This window comes from Aegilops tauschii, chromosome 4, assembly GCF_002575655.3.
Source record: "Aegilops tauschii subsp. strangulata cultivar AL8/78 chromosome 4, Aet v6.0, whole genome shotgun sequence".
NCBI classification, from domain to species: Eukaryota; Viridiplantae; Streptophyta; class Magnoliopsida; order Poales; family Poaceae; genus Aegilops; species Aegilops tauschii.
Window position 1 is genome coordinate 55277658 of NC_053038.3, and position 12269 is coordinate 55289926.

Sequence of the window (12269 nt, forward strand, 5' to 3'; positions counted from 1 at the left end):
TGATAATTTCAAGGTGTTAGCTAGGAGCAGTTTTCAGAGGAAACACTCCCTGATCACACCGTTCGCTCAAAAGAGCCTCTCGGAGGGAACCGTTCGTTCACTTGGATGAGCTCCGTGAGTGAACGTCCGCACGATTATTGGGGTGTTAAAGAAACATCACAACCACAACAAAAAGCTGCCCGAAACAGCAGCAAAAACAAAAGGGGGAAAGAAGAAGGGAATGTTTCACGTTTTCACATGGATCATCCATCGTTTTAGCGAGTGTCGCTCCAGAATCAGAATCCGCCGTCCATAATCCGAAGAGATACATACGGAATATGGGACGGACACAGTCCACACATGGTCACCAGCTAAACTTAGCCGACAGCTGAGGATGCTTTGATTCCTCGTGGAGAGAATCCTCCGGGCCAGACACCGCAACCTCGCGTACACTGAAAGCCTCAGGAAAAAAGCCGGTCCGGCAAAGACACAGCTAGCAGGGGGTCGACCGACTGGCAGTGCCAAAGTCCCAAAGTTGGCGAAGAAAACAAATCCATGTGACCCCGTTCGTCCCACCCTCTCTCCCGTGCCGTGCGTGCGCCCACATACACTTTTTCTTCTGAAATTATTGATACGGATACCACTCACACTCACCATCTTTCACTCCTCCGACGGGCCTCGATTTCCATCAAGCAGTCACTTAACCACACACAAACTTCATCTCCTCTTCTTGTAGAACCAACCAACTGTCCATCTTTTGCTCACACTCTTCCAATCATGTCTTAATCAGTAAGGCTACCGCGCATATATATAACCACGCGTCCTTGTAGCGGCTACGAGCTAGCTCGCTAAGCTTCGTCGTAACACTACCACGGCGGCGCCGGATATATATAGCTTGACGCGCTGCTGCCGGTGCAGTGACAGCTGACAAGATGCTGATGAGGCTGCTGCTGGTGGTGGCTCTCGCCGTGGCGGCGGCGGCGGCGGAGCAGCGCGCCACGTACATAGTTCACATGGCCAAGTCTGCCATGCCGGCCGAGTACGCCGACCACGGCGAGTGGTACGGCGCCTCCCTCCGCTCGGTGTCCACCGGTCGCGCCGCCGCTGCCAAGATGCTTTACTCCTACGACACCGTCCTGCACGGCTTCTCAGCGCGGCTCACGGAGCAGGAGGCCAGCGACATGGCGGGCATGGACGGCGTCCTGGCCGTGAACCCCGAGACGCGGTACGAGCTGCACACCACGCGGACGCCTGAGTTCTTGGGGCTCGCCGGGAGCGAGGGCCTGTTCCCGCAGTCTGGCACGGGCGGCGACGTCGTCGTCGGGGTGCTCGACACCGGCGTCTGGCCTGAGAGCAAGAGCTACAACGACGCGGGCCTCGGCGAGGTGCCGTCGTCGTGGAAGGGCACGTGCATGGCCGGCGCGGACTTCAACTCCTCGGCCTGCAACCGGAAGCTCGTCGGGGCGCGGTTCTTCAACCGGGGCTACGAGGCGGCCATGGGGCCCATGGACACGAGCAGGGAGTCGCGCTCCCCGCGCGACGACGACGGGCACGGGACGCACACGTCGTCCACCGCTGCCGGCGCAGCTGTCGCCGACGCTGACCTGTTCGGGTTCGCGTCTGGCACGGCGCGCGGCATGGCGCCCAAGGCGCGCGTGGCCGTGTACAAGGTGTGCTGGCTCGGCGGCTGCTTCAGCTCCGACATCCTCGCCGGCATGGACGCCGCCGTCGCCGACGGCTGCGGCGTGCTCTCGCTCTCGCTCGGCGGTGGCTCCGCCGACTACGCGCGCGACAGCGTTGCCATCGGCGCCTTCGCCGCGATGGAGCAGAACGTCCTGGTGTCCTGCTCTGCCGGGAACGCCGGGCCCGGGAGCGCCACACTCTCCAACGTGGCGCCCTGGATCACCACCGTGGGCGCGGGCACCCTCGACCGCGACTTCCCGGCGTACGTTCAACTCGGGAACGGCAAGAACTACACCGGCGTGTCCCTCTACGCTGGGAAGGCCCCGCCGTCCACCCCGACCACCCTCATCTACGCGGGCAACGCCTCCAACTCCACCAGCGGAAACCTCTGCATGCCAGGGACCCTCTCGCCGGAGAAGGTGCAAGGGAAGATCGTGGTCTGCGACCGCGGCATCAGCGCGCGCGTCCAGAAAGGCTTCGTGGTGCGCGACGCTGGAGGTGCCGGCATGGTGCTCGCCAACACCGCAGCCAATGGGCAGGAGCTCGTCGCCGATGCCCACCTCCTCCCCGCGGCCGGCGTGGGTGAAAAAGAAGGCGCCGCGATAAAGTCTTACATAGCATCCGAGTCCAAGCCGACGGCAACGATTGTGGTCGCCGGGACACAGGTGGACGTGCGCCCCTCACCGTTGGTGGCTGCGTTCTCGTCGCGCGGGCCAAACATGATCACGCCGGAGATCCTAAAGCCGGACATCATCGGGCCGGGGGTCAACATCCTGGCGGCGTGGACCGGCAAGGCGGGGCCGACGGGTCTCGCCGCCGACACGCGCCGCGTCAACTTCAACATCATCTCCGGCACGTCCATGTCGTGCCCGCACGTGAGCGGCCTCGCGGCGCTGCTCAGGAGCGCGCACCCGGAGTGGAGCCCCGCCGCCATACGCTCGGCGCTCATGACGACCGCCTACTCCACGTACACCGGCGGCGCCGGGGCGCCCATCCTCGACGCGGCGACCGGCGCGGCCGCCACGCCGTTCGACTACGGCGCCGGGCACGTGGACCCGACCCGCGCGGTGGAGCCGGGGCTGGTGTACGACCTCGGCACCAGCGACTACGTGGACTTCCTGTGCGCGCTCAAGTACACGCCCAACATGATCGCCGCGCTGGCGCGGAGCAAGACCTACGGGTGCGCCGCGAACAAGACCTACGCCGTCTCCAACCTCAACTACCCGTCCTTCTCCGTGGCCTACTCCACGGCGAACGGCGAGGCCGGGGACTCCAGCGCCACCACGGTGACGCACACGCGCACGCTCACCAACGTGGGCGCGGCGGGCACGTACAAGGTGGACGCCTCGGTGTCCATGTCCGGCGTGACCGTCGACGTGAAGCCGACGGAGCTGGAGTTCACGGCGGCCGGCGAGAAGAAGAGCTACACGGTGAGCTTCACGGCGGCCAAGTCGCAGCCGTCGGGCACCGCCGGCTTCGGCCGGCTCGTGTGGTCGGACGGTAAGCACAGCGTGGCGAGTCCGATAGCGATAACGTGGACATGATACGACAGGCGCCCAGAACGGCGCAAGCCGAGCGCCAAGCGCTGACACCGCTGCCGGTGCGGCCAAAGGGTTCAGTGTGTAAAATTCGGGGGATTCGAGGGAGGAAATGGTGAGATTTGGTGGTATCTCTCAACTATCTCAGATTGTCAATAAGGCCCAATCATAACTTTTAGATTGTGATTTGGGGAAGAAACGGTGATGATGGAAAGGGATTTGGGTGATGGGTATTGCTTTCTCGGAATCAAATTATCGGTCTTGGCTAGCTTGGGTAGTTGGATTGGGTCCTGAGTTGGATCAGATTGCAGCTTTACAAGGACAGCTCCACTGTAGTAGTAGGGGTTATCTCAGTCAGCAATCTCTCCCCTGTAAAATGTTCCGTCTAAACTATTCTTTCTTCCATTATCAATGAATGGATCATCTTTTCTTCTGAAGATAAATGATTGAGTGAAGATAAAAGAAACGAGGAAGATGGTTGGTGCTGCAGGAAAGCATAATTCAGGTCCATACACTTGGAACTTGTGGCATTAAACTTATCATTTCTATATTAGGCGCATTATGCATGGATCCTACATGACCGACATCTAACCCTAATCACTGTGCTTTATACCATGAAACAAGATGTGTAAGGTAAAGAGAGGCAGGAGCAGAGCACGGCAGGGAGGGTGTGAAAGTTCAAAAGAAAAGAAGGCGAATAAAGGCCGCACGGCTGGACCGCTGGTTCTGGTGTCGAGAAAGGGGGCAAAGCCGAAAGGACCAAAATTATTTAGACCTGTCACTCGCTTTGATAAAGCCTGAAATGAAAGCTTAGAGCGTCCCCGTGACATCTGCCGCTTAACAATAGAGTGGAAAATTAAAGAGGAATTAAAGATGGACGGCAAAGCAAGAGAAATGTCTCTTCGCGATCTTGTGGCAGGGGCCCGTGAGTTTTGTTGTTACTGTCTGCTCTAGCCTGTGCCTGTCTGTTTGTCTATTGCTTGCCTTCTAGAAATGCAACTCGTGTGTGGATTTTGATAACCTCGGACAAAATATCGGGATGGTAATCGGCTTCGGGTTATCTTGTACAGTACTTCCTTCGCTCAAGTACTAAATCAGCGACAACTAATATAAAAAGAAGTATTTTAGTTTTATTCTTTTATTATTTTGCGGGGAATATTGGCACTTTATTTCAGGACGTGTGCACTTTCTTTGAGTACATGCTGAAGTAGAAAATCGGGAGGCCCATCCTCCCAAGACAATAAGAAGTTTAAGTCACACACATGCCTCGCTAAAATACGTGCCAAACTTTTAGCTTCCTTGCGACTCTGAAATCTTTTCTTTACCACAGTATAGACGCAAACGCTAATATATACGCGCATACACTCATCCTTACAAACGTACACACGCACACCCTATCCCTATGAGCACCTTCCACTAAAAACACATCGCCGAAAATCCTGAAATAAATTCAAGAATAATGCGAGCACCAGGACTTAAACCCTGATGGGCTGGGAATACCACTGTCCCTTTAACCATCCAACCACAGTTGGTTCGACCACGGCTCTGAAATCTAACATCTGGTATTTCATATGCTAACTCAAACCAGTCCACCATAGTAGGGCTCTAATATCAACTTCTCCTTTGCAAGCTTCAACAATTTCTAAATAGTCAGACTCCATGACAACCTTGGACTTGGAGCATCCCATGCGATGAACCAGACCAAGACCTTACCGTACGCCTAGCGCCTCCAATGAAGCCGCGTCATGAGCGTGCATAGAAGTCTCTGCTATACCCGCCACAGCTTGCCCATGAGAATCAGGGATGACCACAGCTATCGCACCTGAGCCATGATCGAAAAAAGCTTCATCAGATTTACCTTGTATGTGCCTGCCGGTGGTTTCTCCCATCTGACAATCTCCATTGCCTCTTTCGATACCCTACTTGCACAGTTTGATGTTATTGCATGTATCAAAAAACTGAGCTTATTGGTGGCTTGACAATCATTCCCTTCTTTGTTTCTCTATGCTCCCACCATATATACCATGCTTCGACGGGCACCGTCTCCTGTAGATACTCTCATCTTTATTTTTTGTTTCAGGCGTCTTAGGATCTCCTCTAGCACCACTGTTCTCGAACGGTCAACAACTAGTGCCTTGTCAATGAGATGCTCATTCCAAGAGCTTCCCAAACTCTCTGCGCCCCAATACAACTGAAAAGCAAATGACGAATGTCCTCAGCTCCTTGTTGGCTGATCAGGCATTGGGGCGACATCTTAATATGTCGTTGTGCAAGGACTCCCATTCCTGGTATAACCCCCAAAGAGCACACCACACTGTTATCGTGACCTTGCTAAGTAATTGCAAATTCAAAGAGCAGCCCAAACCGGATTTGTCCATGTAGTTCCTACTGTACTAGTCACTCATGATGCACATTGATGCTCCAAATCCGTGTAATATGCTGACCGTGCCGAAAATACAAAGGATCTAGTCTTATGCCAAGCCAAGAAATCCTCATGTAGGTATACTAACAATGAAATTCTCAAAATTCTCTTTGTATCTACCGGAAGGAAGATACTCTGGATTAGTTTCTCGTCTCATGTATCGGTATTGGGATGAATAAGCTCATCAACAGTTCTCAACAAACTGTTTCCTTTCCTTGTGTAATGACCCGAGCCATCTTCATCGACCTTGCTATCACCATGAACATGTGTGAGTAGTTTCCTTAGAACCTCATGGTCCATAGCAGTAGTTAGATGGCATCCTCCCCCCATATGATTTAATACAAATTTTCCTTGAGCTATCACACATGATCGGGATCAATATGATGTAATCGATGGTTGTGTTTGTTGGGATATGATGAATTATCACTTTATGATAAGATTTTTCATTGAAGAATCCTATGAAATTTCTTTGTTGTATAATTAAATAGCATGTATGCTTTCCGATCTATATTGTATTTAATAACATGTATTGTATTGTTGCTACTAATGATAAAATGATGGTTTCTTTATCACACTTAGATGATAGTTTTACTGTCCACATTATGACGCCATGCTTATTGCAATGCTCTATTTGTCATGAACTTAATACTTCGAGATGCATGTTGCATAGCGGTCTTGGGGTGGAGTATTAGTGGTAGATACAGTTGCATAACGGTCTACATATCACGGACATAATGCACATACAAGATTATACCATGACTGATCATGGTCATAAATAAAAATAAAAATAAAAATATTGTAACTAAATCGCTGCCCAACTATAATTTGTTCATCACACCACATTAATCTGCTTGGAGAGAGATGCCACTAATGAACCTTTGGCCCCGAGGGACTATTTTCATTTACTGAAAACATCAACAAAAATACTTTACCTTAATTTACCATTTTATTTATTTTATCTATCTATCAATTGCTACCATACCATGCAATTTAGGGCGTGTTCGGTAGTTCACCACAGCTGCAAAATCCTGAACTCCGTCGCCCAGATCCAGCAGCCAGCTTCCCACCTAAACTCCAGGAGTGAGCAATCCGTTCGGTGCTGCAGCTTCTCGTTGCGAGCGATTGACTAGGTAAAAAGGCCAGAAAGTGCCTGCTTGGGGATGGGTGGTCGGGGACGGAGGAGACAGTCCGCGACGGCAGCGAACGACCGGTGGTGGAGAGCGCGGCTGCCAGCGCTGAAGGTGCAGACTGACGGTGGAGAGCACGGCCGCCGGCGCTGTCGGTGCAGAGCAGCGGATGATGGCGAGCAGGGCGGGGATGGGTGATCGGGACGAAGGAGACGGTCCGCGACGGCGGCGGAAGACCGGCGGTGGAGAGCGCGGCCGCCAGCGCTGAAGGTGCGGAGCGGTGGCGGAGAGCGCGGGCGCCGGCGCTGTCAGTGCAGAGCGGCGGCTAGGGTTGGGGGAAGGGGAAAAGGAGCCGCGGGTGTGGTGGAGTGGCCTTGAGGGAACGGTTGGTGCAGTCCATCGATCACTTGGCGGTGGCATACGCCCGTAATTGTTGCTGAATCCAGCTTCCCAGTTTCCATGGAGCCAGGTATTTCCAGCTCCACGACTCCGTCGATTTTGCACGTAGCGTCGAGCCAGCTTCTCGGTCAAATAACCAGGAGTGGAACCGTTCGGCGCGACTCCAAGGCTGGAGTCGAGGAGTTGAGAAGCCAGAGGGCTACCGAACACGCCCTTACCCTTGTAACTAGAAGGACAAGAAGCTTGACAATCTTATTGAAGCGTTGGGGGTCAAAACTGTCTTGTTTTTTGTGTGCAGAAAATTCTACTGGTTCGGTAAACCTTGGTTCTCAATTGAGGGAAATACTTAATGCTAGGTTAATTCACACTTATACTTTAGAGTTACCCAACCACTCTCACGAGAGAGCAAGCGGCTGCCGACGTGTTAAAGAAATTATGGACGAAGATTATTCCAAGAAAAATTCTAATAGCAATTGTGGCAAAATAAAAGTGTCAATGCAAAGGTGAATGCAACAAGACTCGAAGACACAAAGCTAAGAAAGATGCCTACTTACCTCCTGGTTGCCTCCTAAGCAGCGTTTTCTTTATAGCCATGTAGCTGGGCTTCGTTGCTCCTTAAAATTATCTACCCGAATCCCAAGGAATATCGAGCCCGAGTGTATGTCCGGCCTTCGACCGAGGTTTCGAGCACCTTATAGCAGAAGAGCTTGGTCGGAGTCAGACTCGATTATAGTGCATTGGCATCATATAGATAAATAGCTCTTCGCTCTCAAGCGGGAACCACACCCAATGAGGTAGGCATGTCTCCTTATATTTTTGCATTGCAAGAGTTAGATACTTATATGTATAACTTAAGATTTTACCTTGTCTGCCATTGTAGGGGAACACTTCATAAACTCTTCATTCAGAGTGGGTAATTCAACACATTTTAATGGTTTCCCCTGCTTAAGATAATCATCCAAAAAATTATAGTTTGACATTATCATAGATAAATCACAAGTGTTTCCTTCCTCTAGTTTGTCATCATCTCTAACACTAACATGATAACTGTCATTTTCAACTTGAGGGTGATATTCATGCATGGAAAGTTCATTAACATCAAATTCTTCCAAACTTGAGTTATCATCATACTCTTGTTCCTGCATGCTAGTGTCATCTTGTGACTTTTTATCATTAGAAATATATTCTTGACAATAAAAATCAATGGTGTTCACCATGCCATACATCTAGTCAAGTACTTCATCCTTCTTACGAGTCTGAACAACTTTGATCTTAGCAAATAATTTCTATGCACTTGTGCTTAACACATACAATATGATTTCGTCATTGGCATTTGTCTTACTATTGTTGTAATGTGCTACCACCTCGTCATAGGTCTTTTTGCACTAGAAGTCAAGGTGCCGTAGAGACCAGCAACTTCTACAACAAACTTGATACAAACAACATAACATATATGCTCATATGTCTAACATTTCTAGCAGTTCTATTGTACCCATTGAACTAATGCTCTTCTTGAGAGTCGCATCATCAAAGAACTTGTTAAGTGTGCGCAGAAGATTACTCTTGAGAGTGGGAGGAGGGTATTCCACCACTTCTTGTTCCTTGACGTTTTATTCTTCTTTGCACAGTTGTTCATCCGAGATAAGTTGTTCTTTGTGATCCCAATATTTTGCTGCAAGTTAGTTTGACAAATTGCAGCCATGCATCAATGGGGGTCGTTTGCTCTTCATTGTGTGCATCATTTCCTTCATCCTTCTATGAGTCCTGCAATTCTTTTACTTCTCCCAAGGAAGATGCAATACAATCTTGTTCACCGATGACTAATGGGTTATTGCAGAAAATACTAAGGCATAAAGTATGAATATGTTACAACTTCATACTCCCTCTGTTCGGAAAAGCTTGTCCCTCAAATGGATGTATCTAGCACCAAATTAATGCTAGATACATCCATTTAAGGAACAAGCTTGGGACAAGCTTTTTCGGACGGAGGGGGTATTAATCATGTCAAATGGATCATCTTGAATCTTCGTATCTAAGATGTGACATAGAATCTCATCGACACCCACAAGAATTGCAATTTGTACTTGCAATTTGGGTCTGGTGCACCAATTATACTGTAGGGACCACCCTTACATCCTTTCTGTCAAAAGAAAACGAAGTACAAATTGTAAGACCGACAACCTATCATTCAATTTATCACTAGTATTATAATTCAGTATTGCACTCATATTGGTATCTCCAATGCTCTTTGGATCCACAGTCTGTGTATGACACTGGATATGAAGCACATATAAGGGATGGACTTTTTTCACCATTTCTATCAGTTATTTTAATGTTGCTTCATTGGTAGCCGCAAACATTTTAGTCTTGTGTCTCCTCTTCTTCATTGCAGAATCCATATGTTCCGAAGTAGACATCTCAGGAGACATGATAAGCAGTTTTTTTATTTTGGGGTTAAACGGAAAACAGTAAGATAAATAGCAATAAAAAATAAACTATGTGTGAATAGGAAGGTAATGATCAAGTGTTATGCTCCCCGGCATCAACGCCAACAAAAGCTTGATGTCCTGCAAGCACAAAGGGCTTTGTAGCAATTTTGTGAAGTAATATTTATCCATCCCACGTGGAGCGAATAGGAATGCACTCCCATCCACTACTAGGGAAAAGTTTATACACAGAGTCTTATCAGTAGTGCTTGTTGAAACGAGGCACTACTGATACTTAGCAGTAGCGCGTGCTAGAGACAAGCGTTACAAGTAGTTGCTTAGCAGTAGTGGGTTCTGCGGAAACGTGTTGCCGTTATGGCCATCCCGGGCCCAGCTGCCCGTCCCCACTTAGCAGTAGCACCGGTCTTGGACCGACGCTACAGCTAACGACATTAGCAGTAGCGTTGGGCCACTACCCGAGCTACTACCTAGCCCACCTTATCATCGTCCTCCCCCGTCTGACCTCTCACTCTCCCTCCTCACTCTCCATCTCCACTCTCTCCCCCACCCTCGTCGGCTGATACGTCTCCAACGTATCTATAATTTTTTATTGTTCCATGCTGTTATTTTATACCAACTTTATATCATTTTTGGGACTAACCTATTGACATAGTGCCCAATGCCAGTTGTTGTTTTTTTGCTTGTTTTTTACTTCACGGAAAATCAATACCAAATGGAATCCAAATGCAGCAAACTTTTTGGAGAATTTTCCTAGACCAAGAGGCACCTGCTGGGCCAAATAAGTACCAGAGGGGGGCTCCGAGGGGAGCACAACCCACCAGGGCGCGCCTAGGGGCCTAGGCGGGCCCAGGTGGGTTGTTCCCACCTCGGCCGCCTCCCGCGCCGCCTCTTTGCTCTATAAATACCCCGAAAATCCAAAAACCCTAGGGGAATCGACGAAACACAATTCCAGCCGCCGCAAGTTCCAGAACCACGAGATCTAATCTAGACACCATCACGGAGGGGTTCATCATCCTCATTGGTGCTTCTCCGATGATGCGTGAGTAGTTCATTGTAGACCTACGGTTCCGTAGTTAGTAGCTAGATGGCTTCCTCTCTCTCGATTTTGATTCTAAATACAATGGTCTCTTGGAGATCTATTTGATGTAACTCTTTTTGCGGTGTGTTTGTTGGGATCCGATGAACTTTGAGTTTATGGTCAGATCTACATTTTTATCCATGAAAGTTATTTGAGTTTATTTGATCTCTTATATGCATGAATACTTATAGCCTCGTATGTCTTCTTTGAATCTTTGGTTTAGTTAGGCCGACTAGATCGATTTTTCTTGCCATGGGAAGAGGTGCTTTGTGATGGGTTCGATCTTACGGTGCTCAATCCTAGTGACAGAAGGGGACATGACACGTATGTATCATTTCTATTAAGGATAACAAGATGGGGTCTATTCCTACATGAATAGATCTTGTCTACATCATGTCATCGTTCTTATTGCATTACTCCGTTTCTTCATGAACTTAATACACTAGATGCATACTGGATAGCGTTCGACGTGTGGAGTAATAATAGTAGATGCAGACAGGTGTGGGTCTACTAATCTTGGACGTGATGCCTATATAATGATCATTGCCTGGATATCGTCATAATTATTTGAAGTTCTATCAATTGCCCAACAGTAATTTGTTTACCCACCATATGCTATTTTCTCGAGAGAAGCCACTAGTGATATCTACGGGCCCCGGGTCTATTTTCTCATCATATATCTTCATATCTATATTGCTATTTGCCTTTCTATTTATTCGCATCTTTTATCTTCAGATCTATATTATCAAAAACCCAAAAATACCTCGCTGAATTTTATTTGCCGTTACTCTATTTGCATCTACCAAATTATATCTTTACCAATCTTTTACCCGGGAGGGATTGACAACCCCTCATACGCGTCTGGTTGCAAGTATTTGTTCTTTGTGTGCAGGTACCATCTACATAGTGTTGCTTGGTTCTCCTACTGGTTCGATAACCTTGGTTTCATCACTGAGGAAAATACCTACCGTAGCTGTGCTGCATCATCCCTTCCTCTTCGAGGAAAAACTGACGTGGACACGAGCCATCAAGAAAGGATTTCTGGCGCCGTTGTCGGGGAGACATCATCAACATCTATCAGGTCCCTAATCATAAATCTCATATCCTTACAATTTACATTATTTGCCATTTGCCTCTCGTTTTCATCTCCCCCACTTCACAAAAATTTGTCATTTTATTCGGCCCCTTTTCCGTTCGCCGTTTTCTCGACAGATCTGTTTTTGTGTGCAATCTTTTTTGTGTAGTCGCGATGACTCAAGAAAACACCAAGTTGTATGATTTTTCCAACACCAATAATAATGATTTTATTAGCACTCCGATTGCTCCTCCCGCCACTAGTGCGGAATCTTGTGATATTAATGCCGCTTTGTTGAATCTCGTTACAAAAGATCAACTTTCTGGTACTCCTAATGAGGATGCCGCGTCCCATCTTAACACATTCATAGAATTATGCGATATGCAAAAGAAAAAAAGATGTGTACAATGATATTGTGAAGTTGAAATTATTTCCGTTTTCATTGCGAGATGGTGCAAAAATTTGGTTTTCTTCTTTGCCTCGCAATAGTATCAATTCTTGGGATAAGTGCAAAGATGCTT

At 48.6% G+C, this 12269-nt stretch overlaps 1 protein-coding gene across 1 annotated transcript; it reads left to right on the forward strand.

Moving 5' to 3' along the window:
• Window positions 1-212: 212 nt before the first annotated feature.
• On the forward strand, window positions 213-3643 carry LOC109785364 (subtilisin-like protease SBT1.7). Its single transcript, XM_020343961.4, has one exon. The coding sequence runs from the start codon at window positions 912-914 to the stop codon at window positions 3204-3206; it is 2295 nt and encodes a 764-aa protein (XP_020199550.1). The 5' UTR covers window positions 213-911; the 3' UTR covers window positions 3207-3643.
• The last annotated feature ends 8626 nt before the right edge of the window (window positions 3644-12269 follow it).